General features: G+C 41.1%; 2 protein-coding genes across 2 annotated transcripts; one reads left to right on the plus strand and one right to left on the minus strand.

Moving 5' to 3' along the window:
- The first annotated feature begins 5,426 nt into the window (after nt 1-5,426).
- Nucleotides 5,427-10,735, plus strand: LOC141656573 (DEAD-box ATP-dependent RNA helicase 7-like). The gene is made up of 14 exons (XM_074463522.1): nt 5,427-6,165; nt 6,956-7,090; nt 7,204-7,344; nt 7,454-7,565; nt 7,841-7,911; nt 8,223-8,377; nt 8,468-8,579; nt 8,682-8,783; nt 8,893-8,953; nt 9,034-9,202; nt 9,288-9,384; nt 9,486-9,580; nt 9,927-10,060; nt 10,167-10,735. The coding sequence occupies exons 1-14, from the start codon at nt 5,635-5,637 to the stop codon at nt 10,388-10,390; spliced, it is 2,139 nt and encodes a 712-aa protein (XP_074319623.1). The 5' UTR covers nt 5,427-5,634; the 3' UTR covers nt 10,391-10,735.
- A 1,795-nt stretch (nt 10,736-12,530) lies between these two features.
- Nucleotides 12,531-16,814, minus strand: LOC141656575 (mitochondrial metalloendopeptidase OMA1). Its single transcript, XM_074463524.1, has 3 exons — nt 15,495-16,814; nt 15,004-15,152; nt 12,531-13,032 (listed from the first exon to the last, which is right to left on the minus strand). The coding sequence occupies exons 1-3, from the start codon at nt 16,440-16,442 to the stop codon at nt 12,783-12,785; spliced, it is 1,347 nt and encodes a 448-aa protein (XP_074319625.1). The 5' UTR covers nt 16,443-16,814; the 3' UTR covers nt 12,531-12,782.
- Between the last annotated feature and the right edge of the window lie 1,972 nt (nt 16,815-18,786).

Consider the following 18,786-nt stretch of genomic DNA (forward strand, 5'->3'; position numbering starts at 1 on the left):
GCGGCTGGGGAGTACGTTCACTTGTGAACGATGACTTCTCGGCTTACACTGGCATCTCGGCGGGCCGAGTACGCAAAGACGTCTTTGTTCCTTCTCGCCAGGGTCTAGGAGATCGGCCCTGAATTTTGGTTCCGGGCCGACACCGCGATCCACGGTGCCCGGGTCAATCTCTATCTGTTTCGGTCTCGGCCCCTTCGACCATGGCGACGTGGTTGGTGCTCATCGGTTCGTCCTCCTGTCTTAAGGATGGGTTCTTCCCTTTTTCCTCTTTCTTTGCCACTTTGAAGGATTGCATGTTGCATCCTCTGGCCGATATTTGGACGTTGACCACCTCGTCTTTTTCGTTCTTTGAGACGAGTTTATGAACCTCCCCGCGGTCCGAGACATACATCAGTGTCAGGGCCCGGATGGACATTACAGCATCGACCTCACTCAGGGTGACACGACCGATGAGAACGTTGTATGCGGATGAGCCGTCGATGACCACGAACTCGGACATCACATTCTTGGCCGCGTCGGACTGGCCGAACATCACCGGTAACTTGATAGACCCCAGGGGGACCAAGCCTGCCCCGGAGAAGCTGTACAATGGGTTGGTGCATGGGCTAAGGTCCGCAATTTTCAGGCCGAGCCCCAGAAAGCACTCCCTGAACATGATGTTCGTGTAAGCACCCGTGTCAATCGGGCATCTCATTACCAGGTGGTTAGCTATGTCTAAGTGGACTACGAGCGGGTCGCTATGTGGGGCGATGACTCCTTCGTAGTCCTTCTTCCCAATAGTTATGTTCGGGATGTTGGAAGCGCGGGCCGCTGTAGTGGGCACGAAGTTGACGGCCTGATACAGTTCGTTCAGGTGCCGCTTGTGCCCGTGAGCGGATCCGCCGTTCTCGTTTCCCCCGATGACAACATGAATTGTTCCTATTCGTTGAAAGACGGATTTTTTATCTGAGCCACCGGTGTTAGTCTTTTGGCCTCCGGCAACATATTTGCCGAGGCTCCCTTTTCGGATCAGCTCTTCAATGGCATTCTTCAAATGCCGGCAGTCGTTGGTTAAGTGACCTGGGTGTGGCGTGGTACTCACGAGTACGAGGCTCGTGTCACCGTCCCCCTAGGTTTGGGGGCCTTTCCCACTCGCCCCTCGTTTTCGCTCGGGGAGAAGACCTCGGCGGCCGATACGACCGGGGGTGTGATCTTTGTACTTCTTATGGTAGTACGGACGAACTCCCCGGCGTCACTGGGTTCGCTTCTGGCGGGCTGTCGGTCCGTGACCTATTATTGTCACGGCGCCCCTCATCCGGCTTGTCCTCCTGGTGGCTCTTTCTTTCGAGTGCCGGCCTCGCCGTGGCCTATCCATATTTTGTGATAGTCTTCGACCTTAATGGCACGGGTCGGCCAATTTCTGGCGGACTCAAGGCTCGAGCCACCGCACTTGATGAGCTCGTTTTTCAAGTCCCCTCCGGGGAGGCCTTTCATCGTGCGAAGGCCGCTAATCCGCATTGTTCGGCTCCCTAATCTGGCCGAACCCCGGCATCGAACCTCTTCACATAGCTTCGGAGTGACTCGCCTCCCTCCCGCTCGATGGTCGGGAGATCCGATGTCTCAACGGCTCTCCTTTTATTGGTAGAGTCTTGGGCAAAAACGCGTCTCTTAGGTCGGAATAGGAGTATACCGACCCATCGGGTAGCCCCTTGTACCGGCTTTGCGCCATTCCAACCAAGGTCGTTGGGAAAACTCGGCACGGACCTCGTCGGGTTGCTCCCACACCGACATGTGAGACTCGAAAGCCTCGGCATGATCGGTTGGGTCGCCCTCTCCTTTGTATGATATAGGCGGTAGCTTTAGCTTTGGCGGCACCTGGGTCTCTAGGACGAGGCACCGAGGGGCTGTCGACCACGTGTCTAATGACACGCGGCGATCGCTCCTCGCATCCCTAGTCCGGCCCCTCTCCCCGTGGCGGGAAGGGCTTCTTCTCCGACTCTGGTGAGTCGGACTCCTTCTTCGACTCTGGTGAGTCGGACTCCTTCTCCGACTCTGGTGAGTCGGACTCCTTTCGCTCGTCTGGGGCATGCCTCGTGGGCGTCGCGGCGACATCGTCCTTCCGCGAGTGCGGGAAGGGCTTAGTTCTACCACCGACACTGGGCTCCCCGGCGTCTTGGTAGGCTCGGCCTCTCTTAGTGCTTCGTTCAGGTTTCTCGGAGTCACCTTTTGGGCCCTAGCCTCTCGGACGGGTCCCGCCGCTCTTGTCGGTGTGACAAAGTGTGAGCTTGTGCGGCCGACAATCAGTCCAGGAGCGCCCACTTTCTTTGCATCAACCACACGCCCATGACGGTGACTGGTCGGCGGGCGGCGGCAGATCTCGGCATTATTGGCATCCCGAACTCCGGTTGAATTATCCATTTGGTGGAGGGCCGCACAACCTGCATGTGGACGGTATCCTCGGGTGGAGGGGCTCTTGATTTACGAACACCTCTTGTTCTTTTGACATCTTCTTAGCTTTTTGGGTGGGTTTTTTTTTTTTTTTTTTTTTTTTTGTTTGGGAATGACTAGCTTCTAGTATCTGAGATCCCCACAGACGGCGCCAATTGTTCCGGGTGTGAATTCCGAACTAGGTTTGTTTACCACGCTAGCTTTGTCGAATAATGCCTCTTCTAGCCTTGACTGCTCTCCTCGGCCTCTCCTACAACAATGAGCAAACTGAGGGCTTGGCTTTGTGCCAAGCGTACTCACTCCGACGCTCAAGTCAGTGAACTTATTGTGATTAAGTAGTATGTAGCTTGATGACGTGTATTGTAGAGAGATGAGAGAGATAATACCAATTTAAGTGGTTCTTAGGTTAGATTCTGGATCCCCCCCTCAATGAGGATTGAGGAGTATTTATAGACTTTCACCTTTTGTCACGTAGTGGCCAAGTGGGCCAAGTGGCATAGCAGGTGGAAAGACTGATCTACCCTCGGCCGAGGGACCTATGGCAGGCCGGCGAGCCCGGTTGACTCCATGCCGAGGGTTCTTGGATATGAGTACGCGGGTATGTGCCGGTACCGGGTAGGTTGCCATCCGAGACCAGTGGCCGGCAGAAAGGGCATCGAGTTTGGGATGTCTAAGTCATTGGCTTGCTGTGGATATCTTTGACCTCGTTCAATATGTTGACTTGGTCAGCGGGCACAGAATATGCCCCATCATAATTAATTTTCCATTGACAAACTAAAGAAATTATAATTTTTCCATTTTTTTTGGTTATGACTTTTTTTATATATGATATCACAAAATAGACTTTAAAGATTTATGAAACTATTTTACAAATATCATTAATCAATATTTGGTAGAAATTTGTTTAGTTGAGATTTCGGGATATTTATGTGACAAAAATACAAAGGTTGGATTATTATTGTTTAAGTTAAAAGGTCGGGTTATTTTTTGAAGACTTATCAAAGGTTGGGTTATTTTTGTTAAATTCGCCTTTATTAAAACATTATTTTTATGAAACGATTACAATCATCAAATTATTATAAGATTGATCTGGACCGTTTAAAAGAAATAGAGGTTCATTCTTTTAAGGAAATGAAGAGAATCCAGACCGGAAGCGGATGGGGATGATTCAATTTCATGATAAGCGTGATGTCTTATTTTAGTTACGCTTATTGGCTTGGAGATAGAGGTAGATCATGGGATGGGCTCATGCAGGCTTGGCCCGGACTAAGAGAAAAAATACAGCCCATTATTGTGAGCTGAGCTGGGTCGAACCAAATATGAGGTCCAAATCTGTGAGCCCAAGTCCCTAAGCCTAACCAGGTGGGCTAGATCGAACTTTTGGGCTCAAACGGATATTTCAGACCCTAAAGATTAGGACTTACCGAATGAGATAAATAGCTAAATATTATCCATTAGTTCGATAGTGCTTTAAATACACGTATAGTTTATAAATTTTAATACGGAGTTTGTTGTATGTTTACACTCTCTTTTATGTCTCAACTAGTTCTTGTACTCGTGACATTCAGAGGACGTTTATGCGCAGTTTTATGTTTAACGAGAATGTATAACTTTGTCAAGGAAAAGATGGTTTTTAAAATGTCGTCTTTGTTTATTTAATTTATTGAAAATAGAGCAACTAAATAGTCATATGCGCACAGGGACTTTATCGTTCATACCCAAGTCGGTCAATAAGTAGATTATACATCTGATGTACTACCGCCAATTGTGCAGTTTCTGAGCATTATAATAAAGTTTTCGCGTTTTGTTTTAAAAATTACTCCCTCCATTCAACTTTTATCACCCATTTCAATATAATACCCTTCACATATAATAGAGAAATGAGGTGATAATTGTTGAATGGAGGGAGTATGAGCTTTTAGTATAAAGTTTATGAGTTCATTAACTTAAACATTAAGCTTTAAAAATTACAATATATAACTCAAAAACGTTACATATAAACTTAGTTCAATTTGAGTTTGAACGATAAAAAATTCAAATGAAACTTGTACACTTTAAAACTCAGAAAAAGTACACATAAACTCAATAACAAATGAGGTCTGATATAATACAATCTGATGTATATTTCTATTTCTCTAAGTTGTTACTTGTTACTGCACACATTGACTTTACCCCCAACACATTTTTTTTTATTACGGAAAAGAACTATAACAAGGCTTGCCAGTTGCCACAACAACTTGAATATGATGCGCTTCAACGACTTTTTTTTTTTTTTTTAGGTTATTTTAGTTCAACCAATTTTAGTCTAAAGAAAATAGCGCCTTCACCCCTTTAATTTGTTAATCCATTAGAGAATGGTGCTGTTATTCATTTTCAACATGTTGCTTCGAAATCATCGACAATATTTAATGAGCTTCGAACACAAATTCTCACCAAAATATCTCTCTAGAGTAACACAAATACTATCTTACAACCAGTTGTATATTAGCATTGTACAACCGTCTCAAAGTTGTTGAGTTCTTTACACAAAGTTGTCGAGCTATTTTATAAGTTATTGAGCTATTTTAAAAAGTTATTGAGTTTAATAATTATTCCTCTTAAGCTCAATAACTTTGTATTGTAACTCGACAATTTTATTAGTAAAGCTCGATAACTTTATAACAAAACTCGACAACATTGAAAAGGTTGTACATAAACTACGTACAACCAGTTGTATAATCTACTAATTGCTAGAGTAATGGGCATCTCAAAGACCAGTTAGTCCTGCTTGTAACGGGTTAATCCCGTCACAAGCTTGTGATCTTTCACAAAAAGGGAGAGGGAATAAGGTGAGGCACCCCATATACTTCTCACTCACCTCCCACAAGCTTGCGACGGATAACTCCGTCACAAACGAGAATTTGTGCTCAAAAGACAAGTAGACAACAAAAAGCATATGCCTAAAATACAGACTTTCGAACCAAAATATCTAGATTGGCCACATAGGGTTTCTATAATCCAACGGCTAAGATACACTCTACCCTTTCAAAACCCACCATTAAAACCACTCCATAAACCCTAATTTCATTCCTCCCTCCCTCTTTTTCCACCTGCAATTAGAATTAGAGAGAGAAAGCTCGAATTTTAACGCCTAAATCTCTTCCTTTCTCTCTCTATTCTATTTACGCAGGAGAAAATTCCGCCCCCTTTTCTCTCTTTTACCTCCATATGCCTTCATTACCTATCTCCGATTCAATGGTCTCAGAAACCCTAATTTCCCCCAAATCCAACAAAAAATCCAAGATTTCCGATGATGTTGTTGAAACCCTTAAAACCCTAGATTCCGCCGATCTTAAGAAGAAATCGAAAAAGGACAAAAAGGGTTCTTCAGAGAAGTCTTCAGAGAAGAAGGATAAGGATAAGAAGAAGAAGAAGCGTAAAGTTGAGGAATTGGAGGAAGAAGAAGAGGGAAATGGGAGTGATTCCACAAATTCGGAGATTGTTGAACCGAATGGGAATAATGGTAATGGGAATTTGATGAATAAGAAGGTAAAATTCATGGATGTTGATGATGAGGAGGAAGAGGAGGTTGAAGAGGAAGAAGATGATCCGAATTCGCTTGAGAAGTTTCGGATATCGAAACCTTTGAAGGATGCTTTGATTTCTAAAGGGATTAAAGCTTTGTTTCCTATTCAAGCTATGACCTTTAATGCTGTTCTTGACGGGGCTGATTTAGTCGGTCGTGCTAGAACTGGTCAGGTGAGTAATTAGATTGTTTTTCGCCTTTTCGGGTTTTTATGAATTTCATGTTTTGATTGATTGTTGAGCTTGTGATGATTTGATTCGTTTTCGGTTTTATGGCATTGTGAAAAGATTGTAAAATTTCATCTGAGATTGTCTTGAGCTTAAGACGGCCTCTTTCCAGGTTATGTAGTTCATTAGAGATAGTTTTGTGTTGATTTAATTCGGTTTTGTCTTGAGCTTAAGACGGCCTCTTTCCTGGTTACGTAGTTCATTAGTGATAGTTATAATAACTTTCTCTTCCTGCCCACTATATTTCACTCAAAGGTGGTAGCTTTTGTGGTGTTTTATTGAATTTGTGAGTTAAAAATCTAATGTAAGACCATCTTGAGGTTAAGACGGCCGCTTTCCAGGTTTCATAGTTCAGTAGTGATGGTTATAGTTTTAACTATCTTATAAACTTAAGACGGTCTTAAGAAAGACTAGCTCAAGCGTAAACAGTCTCATCACTCTCACATAAGACTTAACAAAATGGATTACTGATCTAGTTGTGTGTATGCAATGGTCTCACACAGACTATGTGTAGGTTATATGTTACACAACGCCCAAACCAATTGGCTGTTTTGAGTTCTGGAGCCTCGGGTATCTATAGGTTATTTGATTTGATATTTAATTGGAGGAGGATTATGTAATATGACACATGATAGGCTTGTGGGAGGTTGATAACTGCGCTTCTTCGTCTAGAAGTCGTATATGTCTATCTTTTATCAGAGCTGACTTGCCTTAATTATTGTTTGTTATTATACAGGGCAAGACACTTGCATTTGTGCTGCCAATACTCGAGTCTTTGGTGAATGGATGCACTAAAGCCAGGAGGAGGAGTGGCTATGGGAAGTCACCAAGTGTTTTGGTACTTTTACCTACCAGAGAGTTAGCAACTCAGGTACTGCATTTATATGCTTCCCTTCTCCGTTGTTTTCTATATCAGGGAGTCCTATTGAAGCTTTTGTCCTCTCTATTTTTGTATTCTGGTTACTTATTCATCTGCCTATGCAGGTATTTGCCGACTTTCAACTTTATGGGGGTGCTGTGGGCCTTCAAGCGTGTTGTGTGTACGGTGGAGCACCCATGCATTCTCAGATTAACAGCTTAAAAAGAGGCGTTGACATTGTAATTGGAACACCTGGTCGTGTAAAGGTATTGCATGGAATGTTTTATGATTGTAATTTTGGTTTGTTCTATATCTGAATTTATCATGCTTCTGAACTCCTAATACTTTCTGGATGCCTGTGGAATATGTTTACAGGATCTATTAGAGAGGGAGGTTCTTAACTTGGGCTCTTTACTCTTTCGAGTTCTCGATGAAGCTGATGAAATGCTGAAAATGGGATTTGTTGATGATGTTGAACTAATTTTAGGTATGTTCTATGGCATTAATTTTGTAGATGCGTTAACATTTTAAACAGAGTTACATTCAAGCAGTTTTGTCTCTTGTTGCATGTTATCTTATTTGCTTTCACATGTTTCGGTGGAAATAGCTGTTACCGTTATTTATTCTCAGTACTATTGTAGTCAACTACATCTCCGTTTGGGCTTTCTGCCCATCCTTCTGTTGTAGACATGTGGTTGATTTTTATTATCCAAAGTAAAATTTCTTGTATTTCTCTGACAAGTTTTATTACATGCGTTGCAGGAAAGGTGGACGACGTTAAGAAGGTTCAGACATTACTGTTTAGTGCAACCTTGCCTGCTTGGGTGAAGCAGGTTGGTATTCTTGATTGTCTGTTTATTTGCGAATTTTCTTCAACAACAACAAAGACTTAATCCCAAAATAGTTTGGGGTCAGCTAGCATGAATCATCATCTGAATCCGTTTAGGTTTGAGTCAGCTAATACGGTCAAAGGTGAACAAACTAAGTAAAAGAAAATAGATAAATGACAAATGAAACGAGTGTGTAAAAAATTAATCAAGGTTGGGGACTTTTACCTAGTTTGGTTGTGTCTGCTGGATAAATTCTTCTGAGTCTGGAACTTTGTTGTTTCTAAAATAACAAAGGTTTATTTTTTGTTGTCAAGCTCTCCACCAAGTTTCTAAAATCAGACAAGAAAACTGTGGATCTTGTAAGTGATCAGAAAATGAAGGCCAGCACCAGTGTTAGGCACATTGCCATGCCTTGTTCTGCTTCTGCTAGGCCTGAGCTCATCCCTGACATCATCCGCTGCTATAGTAGGTTTGTATCCTATTCTCGCTCTGTTGTTTCTCCATTTGTATTTGCATGTTGTTGAGTAGCTATAATTACTCTGTTCCCATGATTATATAGTGGAGGACGCACAATAATCTTCACTGAGACAAAAGAATCTGCTTCCCAGCTTGCGTCATCACTACCTGGTGCTCGAGCTTTGCACGGTGACATACAACAGTCACAACGTGAGGTAAATTAATAGTTCATCAACGCGAGGATTGATTTTTTAGCAGCCTGTTTCATTTGTTGGAATGTTGTGATATTCATTAAACTTTTTTCTGCTAAATTTTAGGTCACACTTTCTGGGTTCAGATCTGGAAAGTTTTTGACACTGGTTGCCACAAATGTAGCAGCAAGAGGTCTAGATATCAATGACGTGCAGTTGATCATCCAAGTGAGTAACGATGTTCATTTATACACAATTTATTCTCTTAAAACTCATTGAGCTGGTTCCTTAGAACATCTGATTGTATCTTCTCTTTTTCATTAATTTCTGGAAACAGTGTGAACCTCCCCGTGATGTTGAAGCCTACATCCATCGATCAGGCCGGACAGGCAGAGCAGGTACGGAATAAGCATTGCAATGTTGTAAGTTTGACTTAATATATTAATTTCAATTTACAAATCAGCTTAATTGTATTCAGGAAATACTGGAGTTGCTGTGTTGCTTTTTGATCCAAAAAAGTCCGGTGTCAATAAAATTGAGAGGGAATCAGGTGTTAAGTTTGAGCATTTACCGGCACCTCAACCCGCTGATGTTGCTCAGGCAGCTGGTGTGGAAGCAGCAACATCTATACTCCAAATTTCTGATAGGTATTAAGTTTGAATGTTAAATCTTAAATTTTAACAATGATTGTTTTATCTCTTTATTCACTGCTTTTTATTGCAAAAAATTCAGTGTAATTCCAGCTTTCAAGAAGTCTGCTGAGGAACTTTTGAGTACTTCTGGTCTATCCGCTGTTGACCTGCTAGCAAAAGCACTCGCTAAGGCTGCTGTAAGTCACTAACTCCTTTTTCAAATTGATTCTGAATATTATAGTGTAGTACTTCCTTAGTATCTTGATGACACATTTTTTTTGGTCGTCTCGTTTGACAGGGCTACAAAGACATAAAGGAAAGATCACTTCTCACTGGCATGGAGGGTTTTGTGACTGTACACCTCGAGGCAGGGCGACCAATCTATACACCAACGTAAGTTGATAAAAGCAACTTTCGGTTCAATTCAGTTCTGATTGTGAACCCTTTCTTATACAAAATAGTTCAATCTGTCTTTGGGTTGACGAAGAGTATATGTGAAATTGTGAATATGGTAGCTTGACACCTTTTTCCTGTTTCTCTTAATTGTTTCTTTCACCGTCTTTTTTTGTTTGCTATTCACTCATTTTTCCTCATGCAATACCTTTGTTGTGGGTTGGATTCTCTTCTCTTAATTTCTCCGTCATTTTTTTTCTATTTTATTTCGTCAATGCCCAATTTTACATTTGCATATGCTATGTGCCATATCCTGAATGTAACATCTGTTCAAATTCTTGCGCAGGTTTGCATTTGGTATGCTTAGGAAGGTTTTACCCGAGGACAAAGTAGAGTCTGTGCAGGGGCTAGGGATCACTGCAGATCAGACTGGTGCTGTTTTTGACGTTCCAGTCAATGATTTGGAAACCTTCCTTGTTGGTATGTCTATTTGAACTTGACTCGACTCGATTTCATGTCGAATTCTAGCTTACAAGCTACAAATGTACAAAATGCCTTACTAAATCTCTCAATTTATGTCTGACAGCTGGTCGGAAAAATGCTGATCAAATGAGTCTTGAGGTGGTTAAAACCTTGCCTCGTTTACAAGAAAGAGAGCCTAGAGGAAGGTTCGGTAATAATAGAGGTGGTGGAGGTGGTGGTTTCTCCCGTGGTGGAGGTGGTGGTGGTAGATTTGGAAGAGGGGGTGGCGGGTTCTCTCGAGGTGGTGGTGGTGGCGGCTTTAGAAACAATGGATACAATAGGAGGTAGAGGTCGCGGTTAGCATGTATACTCAGATCTCGAAATTTCTCTTGCGCAAGCTGCAAAAAGTTTTGATAATGAAGAAAATATGCCACCATCTATAATATTCTCCCTACTTGGTTTTTCTTTTTCTTTTTTATTTATTATTTCCGTTTTTTTTTTGTTTCGACTCCTATTTTATTGGCTAATGAACAAATGCCATATCATAGGTGAAAAATTTTGGTCATAAATTGATCTTTGTAGTAGTGAACTTGGTGCTTTTTTCTATCTTCTTCGAACTGAAATCTGAAACTAGTGTTTTACGGAGTATGAACTTTTTCCGATAATAGAATGCAGAATTAACTTTTAAGCTTCCACTGTTCTTAGCTACCATCTAAACAGTAACAGGGCTATATATTAAGAGAGCTGATTTTCATCGTCGAGGTTTTAGTAACTATCGCCGATGTTTTCAGTCCAAAAGATGATAATGCCATTTGCACATTTACACTCATTTCTCTCTCTAAACAATTTTCTCTCAAATTCTACTAAAACAAATCCTATTTCGATCTCCCATCTGCATTAAACTAATAAAAAATTGTTAGAAATTAACGCACATCGACTAGAAAATTTAAAAACTTAAAAAATTTTAAAAAATTGGCAAATAAACGTAATAATACGGTTTTTTTTAAAAAAATGAACTAGGTATGGACTAAATGTTGAGATTCAACAATCGATCATGTGGAGACTCAACGTTCGACCATGGACGAATGTTGAATCCCAACGTGTAACCATGGTGCCACGTTGAGTTTCAATGTTTGGCCATGATGAATTTCAACGTGGCACCATGGTTACACGTTGAATTCCGACGTTAGCCCATGGTAGCCACGTTGATATTCAACGTTTCACCATGGTATCCACGTTGAGTTCCAACTAGAGTTGGCATAAAGGGTCGCGGGCTGGTGGGCGGCACCAGGCACGACTGACCCGGCCCGAAGAATAGCCTGTTGATCATTTATTAAACAAAAATTACTCTAATATTTAATAAAATATATATTTAAACCATTAATCGTCATACGAAAATGATCGTGCCTTGAGCGGGCCGCGGCGTAGGTTTGGATCAGTGGGCCTGACACGGCACGGCCCGAGGAGCCCAATATCCGTGCCCGGGCCGACCAATTTTGGAGGAAGACACTACGGGTCGGCGCGCGGGCCGGCCCAGTACAGCCCATTGCCTACTCTAGTTCCAACGTTGTTCCATGGCCAGCCAACCCAACAATCCTTCGACAAACCCAATCGAAAATGAAATACATCAATTAAATTAAATAACCAAATCCGAGTCATATAATTGATTAACAACAAGGGAAAAATACAATTACAAACAATTTATTTTCAAAGTTTAACTTCAATTACTATACTATTTTTTTTAAAAAAATAAACTCACTAACCTAAGACGTTTGGTGGCAAGTGGTGGCGACGGCGTGTTGGTGGTGACGTAGTGGTGGCGGTACCGGCGTGGCAATGGTGGTGGAAGAGGGAGAAAAAGTATTGTAGATCAGATGTACTACTTCACACTTAATGAGTTTTTGTGTATTTTTTTGAGTTCTATAGAGTTTATAAATTACTCGTATAATTTAGTTTTATGAAATCAAAAATCAAATTTTTCTGAACTTATATGTAATTTTTTTGAGTTATAATGTAACTTTTTAAGATTAATGTTCAAGTAAATAAACTCAAAAACTTTATAATAAAAACTCAAAATTTATAAATTAAAACTCAAAAACTTTATCTTAATGCTTAAAAACTATACCATTTAATGTACTATATCAGATGTATAATCCATTTACTGGTGGAAGAGGTGGTGGTTATTTTTTGAGGTTTTTTGAATTAGAGCGAATTTGTGCTTGTTAGTGAGTTGATAGGGGTAGACTCGTCTTTTTTACTAAAAACGTCGACGATAGTTACTAAAACGTCGACGATATTTACAAACCGGGTATAATAAGTACTCATACTAAATTAGTGAGGTTTCGGCTTTGTTCTTATGCCACACAACTTTATTACACAATTATATGAATAAAAATTTGGTATCAAGTCTCAAGGTATGTTAGATGACAATTAAAAGCGCGCCCGATGTTGCTAGATTGCATCGGATGTAACTTGCTACGACAAAAAATTTAGTGAAAAATAGGATGGGGTAAGCAACCGGGATTGCTTCTATTCTATTTTCACAAGCCACACCATTTCGAACATAAAACTTGAGGTCAGAAGAGTAAACAATGGGCAGAAAAGGGGAACCAACAACTAAACTCGATTCAACAATACAACGATTTCAAATTCCATAAGACCACAACTATCGACAATTAGGTAGACCCACAGCTTGAGTCGTCAACTTTGTAACTTGAGCCAAAAGCTGAGCTTGACTCGACTACAGAAATCCTTCAATTTCGTGTCCACCTATGGCCTCCCGATATAGACCAAGGGCTTCCGTCATGACCTGGGCGCGTGCCAAAAGCTGAGCTCTTGTTTTTCCAGATGGATGAGTTGAAAGATAGTCTCGTAAACTTGATTCCCCAGAAAGCTGTCCGAGTTTCTCGTACACTTTCGGAGCAACTCTTGGATCATACCCGGCAGAAGCCGTTAGAAGCAACCCTATGTAATCTGCTTCTATCTCCATCCTACATTTTGAATGTCGTGTAATTAGCCCGACACATAATAACCTGTGTTACTCAGACTCGGCAGAGAAGTGTCGTATCCGACGCGTATCGGAGTGTCGGACACGTGATTCTAAAATTGAAGCGACACGGGGATACGGTCAAATAAGTGTCTTGACTATTTTAAAGACACCGATACGACACGTCATTCTTTATTTTTTCTATAAATATATTATAATAATATATATAATGTTGAGAAATAACAAAAAAATATAGTCTGTACAATCAATCTAGTAAAGGAGTAAATGTGAGGAAAGATAAAACATATTAAAATATTACAATTAATGATAACAGCTGTCATTCAACAACTTTCCACACTTACTTTTTTAAAAATGAAACCCTAAACCTATCCTATTTGCCTTTCATTAGCCGCAATACCCAAAAGTTCCTCCATCTCTCTCTCTCTCTCTCTCTCTTTTCCCGCTACTCCTCCTCACACCCAATCAATCAATCATCACTGTGCAAAGTGTCGAGAGTCGTGTCGAACACTGAAGTATCCCAGGCGTGTCAGGTGTCGTATTAGCTGCCGTGTCGTGTCGACACTCGACACTCCACCTACCTAAGGTGTCGGAGCTACACTGATAATAACTGAGTGAAAGTTGAGATGTACATTAAATAATAGGGAGTTTATTTATTGAGATGTTACGAAAAACTACCAATCAAATAATACGATATGTCTCTCACTATTTTCGGTGTGAGACCGTCTCTAAGAACACAATACAAGTTGTGCATTGATGTAACAGATCTCACAGACCAGGGTATAAACTCGGTTACTAATAAAGATCTCTCAAGTTTAAGCACAAACAGGCAAACAACGGCACAACGCACCATAGATGTGGAGATATAGCAAAAGATCAATAGGAATCGTAGCTGCACTAAGAAGTCTAAACAATCATACGATATCATGACCGCACAGCATGAGGGAAAGCAAAGTAGAGTATCGTTTAAGAAACACTAGTAAGATGAGAAACAAAGATTTAGCACAATGTTCATAGAAAAACACAGTAATCATCTTGAAAACACACACACGCGTGCGTGCGCACACACACAGACACGAGGCAGCTAGGCAGAACTATTCAGATTAATAGAGAAACTGGCAGTGTTTGCACATAAGGCATCAAACCATCTAAACAAATAAGACAGTCTAGAATATGGATAATGTCCCTCCTTCCAACGCTTTAAGATCTCTGCGGGAGAGCAAGCAAGAAAAGGCTAGTCCAAGGGGTGAAAGCATCAAGGCCCCTTCCTATTTTCTTGCCCACCTTTCCGTCTGAATGCAAAACATTACCCAATACCTCGAGGAGTACAACAAATATCAGTAACTCCAGTAAGAAAAGTCATTTGTATGTAGTCTTACTTGTGTTAAGGACACAAATCACACAGTTTCCACGTAACTCTTAATAAAAAATGTCATCAAGAAATACATCGAATGTTTGGCTCACTACCACTTCACAGATAAAAGCACACTAGTCAATTAAGTGAGTTATAACGTTCTATATCATCATTATCTGAGACCAAACAATAACGATTTAGGCTCCACCAGATATTGACACCTTTTCACCTACTATTCTTCTGAAATTTCAACTTCCAGAAAGAGTAATCCAGCCCTCGCTCTCTCTTAAGTCTTACCCGATTATCAAAACTGTGTATTACTCGAGGGATCAAAACAGCTACTCCGTATTAGTTAAAATCAACTTCTCCAATAGAAGATTCATCTAAAAGACTGAGCAACATTGTACCCAACTACCAACATTTTTCATGCTATATGCCTACATTCTATTCTTTTTGAACGCTGCATAACAGATACGAAGTATTACCAATATAACACGACTGGACCAGTGCTGTATTTTCAATCAGAAACACATATTATGAAATTAAAAGAACTTTAATGGCATGTTATGTATCCTGAGAGAGATACTAGTGTGGAAGACGTACTTGCGTGAGAAAGGAAGCCTTAGGAGAAGGGTTGACATTGCATTAACAAGATCAGGCGTGATGAATTGATAAAGGACCAGGTGCAATATTGCAAACCACATGTTTCTTGTAATCTGCTCAGCAGAATGTCGAGCTATAGCATGACCAACCTGTATTCAAAGTACGCATAAAACCATTAAAACATCATATCCACAACACAGCTTACCCTTTATCCTAACAAAATCACTTTACGTCTTTACTCCAAGTGACGAAGCTCACAAGGTCTCATGTTTAAGACAGTTTAAGCGTGTCGGATGTATAAAGTCTTATCCTGCTGTTGCTTCACAGTACAGGAAGTGCAGCCAACTTGATGAACCATTTTGTTATATTCCATCACGTTTCAAAGCCAAAGATTAGCGAGCATTGGCTCCATTCGAAATGAAGAACTTTAACATTATTTCACTAACACAAAAAAAAAATTGCTTTTTTGACAAAATCAAACCAGTATATACCTCATGTCCAATGATAGTAGCAACCTCAGCATCCGTCTTAAAATTATTAAGCAATCCAGTAAACACAACAATCTTCCCACCAGGCATACAAAAAGCATTGACAACCGGCTCATTAACCACCAAAACCTCCCACTTCATCCCTTCCAAATGCGCGGTACTCACTTTAGCACCACTCTTCCCACCTTCCTTCCTACTATCCTTAACCCAACTATCATCCAAGACCTCATCCTGCTTACGCCAATCCCCATCCACTCCTCCCTCAGGCGCCCCGCTCAATGCCTTCAAAGTCTCCTCACCTCCATCAATCTCAACCCTTCCAACACTTTCCGAAGCGTACCCGGGATCACTCCAAACCCTCTCATGACTCAACCCTCTTTGCAATGCCTCAATTATATCCTTAGCTATCAACCTAACCCTAACACTTTCAGGGTGAATTGCAGGTAATATTTTACCCTTAAATGATTTTTTCATCTCATTAAATTGATGTTCACCAATTTGTCTCTCAAGTGATCTTGATAATAACACAAAATGCTTTCTTTTTGTGTAAGGGATAACCTCAGAATTACCAAAATATACAGTAATTCCTGCACCAGTGCCTAAAACAATTATAATAAACATATTTCTAGGGTTTTGAATCCACTTTTTATACCCTCTTGGCTTAAAATGATAAACTTGGTTTCTATCAACATAATAATTTCTCCTAAAAACACCAGAAAATAAGCTATTTTGATTCAATTTAATCCCATTACTATTACTAAACCCTAATTTTGAAGAAATTGAAGGAGACCCAAAAACACTAAAAGATTTATGCTTATTATTACAACAAGAAGAAGAATTATTGGGATTAATTCTAGGGTTAGGGGGATGAATTGGGTTTCTGGGAATTAACTTGGAAGACGAGTTTTTGAATGAATTGTAAACAAACCTTGATCTTTGGTACCAACTCATGATTTTTTAAAAGAAAGATGCAATCTTTGATGTAAGAATGCAATAATTGATGGAAAAGATGTTACCTTTGATTGAAATTCTTTGATTTAAGGATTATTTAGAAACTGGGTACACAAAAAAAATGTGATTTTTTTTTGTGGGGTGAATTTTTTTAGGGATTGTTCATAATTGGGTTAGGAAAAAGGGTGTTTTTTTCTTGAATTAAAGTTTGTCAATGTCTATAATAGTGAAATTAATTTGAATCTAGGTTTAAATAAGAAGCGTCCGGAAGATTGAAGATTTTGAAGCATATGTAGAAGTGGTGGAAGAAAGGAGAACGCTCAGATTTCTGCTTTCGTATGGTATGATGTATGAGTTGTTTAGTTGTTGCAAAACATGAGTTGTGTGCAAAACTTGTGTCCTTCTCTACTTTGGCCCCTTTCCTTTTGGAGTTAACTTGTAGCTTATTTTTTTTAATTTGAGGGGAAAAGCCTAAAGACTTACTGCATTAATGAAAGATAAAAAATAACAACAATGTTCGCAATTGGAGGAAGATCATCCGACAACTCGACTCTACCAAGAACCCTAGGTGTAATATGCGCTAAAGAATGTGCTACGCTATTGTTCTCACGACAAGTATAAGACCAAGAAATAATAGTAAAGAAATTACATAACTCAAAAATATCAGCTAAAACTAAATGCAAAATGCTCCTTCCCGCGGCTTTCCTTTTCAGCTCCTCGATGACAAACAAGCAGTCACTTTCCACCACAATTCTAGAATGGCCCTTCCGCTTCGCTTCCCAAACACCTTCAAGAATTGCAACCGCCTCCGCCACCCGTGGATCCCAAACCTGTTCCTGCATAACCGAGACCCCCCCCCCCCACAGCACCGAACCTTTCTCATCCCGACATACCATACCTAGACTCACCCCAACTCCCTCCTTAACCCCCGCATCAACATTCACTTTCACCATCCCTTCCTACGGTGCACTCCATCCCCTCTTTGCCGGTAGCTCCTCTCGTCTCCCATTCCCTTCCCTCGGCTTAGGCATAAAAAAACCGCCCCCCTCAATCTCTTCCCGGACCTTCGTAGCACGCCTGATAACCCGGTAAAGATCCGCCACCATCGACTCAAAAATCACTTTGTTCCAGTGCTCCCACAAAGCCCAACACCCTACCATAAATAAAGCATGCTCCCGGCACCCAAACTCCCTCCAACGTGCTTCCACCCAGTCCCGCACTCCTCCACCTCTCTCCCCTTCCTCATCCTCCAAACCCAGCCCCTCCTAAACCCTTTTAGCTATCGGACAGTCACGAAATAAATGTAGACTTGACTCTAAACAAGAATTACAACAACATAAAGAAGTCTCACCTCGAACTCGGGACGCAATGTTTGCACTCGTTGCCAAAGCCTCGCTGCACAGTTGCCAAAAGAAGAGCTTCACTCGGGGCTATACCGGGACTTTCCAGAGCCTATTCCACAACCACTCCTCCTTCTCCCACTCCGACGCTCCACCCATCTCCAACGCCTCCCTATCCCCTACTAGCCGACGATACGCCGATTTAACTGAGTACAACCCATCCTTCTCCGCCACCCAATACCACTCATCACGAGGCCTATTCGCACTCACACGAATATTACTAATGCGGTCTCGCTCGAAAGGCAAGAACAACGAATGCAGCAAAACCTACCGCCACCTCCCACATTCGGTTCTAAAAGATTAGCATCCAACATATTCTCGTACCCCTGGAGATAAGATACGTCCCGTTTGCGACCCGGGCAGCCACGCATCATACCATACCTTCGTTGTAAGACCATCCCCAATCCGTCTACGCCACCCACTTTCCAAGGCCTTCTTAGCTTCCAAAATGCCCCTCCACGTATAGCTCGGACAATTCCCCAAAGTAGCAAACATAACATCACTCCCCGGGTAATATTTCGCCCGCATCAACCTCGACCAAAGCCCCTCAGTTTCCGTCATTAGTCGTCATACTTGTTTCCCCAACAAAGCGAGATTAAACATGTGAAAATCCTGAAACCCCATACCACCCAATCCCTTTGGTCGACATAGCTGCTTCCACGCTACCCACGAGATCCCTCTCTTCCCCTCCTCACGACCCACCAAAACCGAGTTATCATCGATCTAAGCTCGTCGCAAAAATTAATGGGAATTTTAAAAATACTCATAACATAGGTAGGGAGTGAATTGACCACTGCCTTTAAAAGAACCTCCTTACCAGCCCTAGACAAAATTTTAAGTCTATTTAATTAAGTTCAATTCAGTTTATTTTAAATCATTAATTTAGTAGTTTCGTTTTTTTAGATTTAATTTCAGCTTATTTAGTTTAATTCAAATTAGATCTT

This window comes from Silene latifolia, chromosome 5 (genome assembly GCF_048544455.1).
Source record: "Silene latifolia isolate original U9 population chromosome 5, ASM4854445v1, whole genome shotgun sequence".
Classification (NCBI taxonomy): domain Eukaryota; kingdom Viridiplantae; phylum Streptophyta; class Magnoliopsida; order Caryophyllales; family Caryophyllaceae; genus Silene; species Silene latifolia.

Bases quoted from the DNA above. Each gene is read 5' to 3' on its own strand.
- LOC141656573 (XM_074463522.1), top strand. From the start codon at position 5,635: ATGCCTTCATTACCTATCTCCGATTCAATGGTCTCAGAAACCCTAATT. The intron at 7,091-7,203 runs GTACTGCATTTA...CTGCCTATGCAG, and splicing joins CCAGAGAGTTAGCAACTCAG to GTATTTGCCGACTTTCAACT. The intron at 9,203-9,287 runs GTATTAAGTTTG...CAAAAAATTCAG, and splicing joins ATACTCCAAATTTCTGATAG to TGTAATTCCAGCTTTCAAGA.
- LOC141656575 (XM_074463524.1), bottom strand. From the start codon at position 16,442: ATGAGTTGGTACCAAAGATCAAGGTTTGTTTACAATTCATTCAAAAAC. The intron at 15,153-15,494 runs GTATATACTGGT...CTTTGAATACAG, and splicing joins CTACTATCATTGGACATGAG to GTTGGTCATGCTATAGCTCG. The intron at 13,033-15,003 runs GTACGTCTTCCA...TTCAAAATGTAG, and splicing joins AGGCTTCCTTTCTCACGCAA to GATGGAGATAGAAGCAGATT.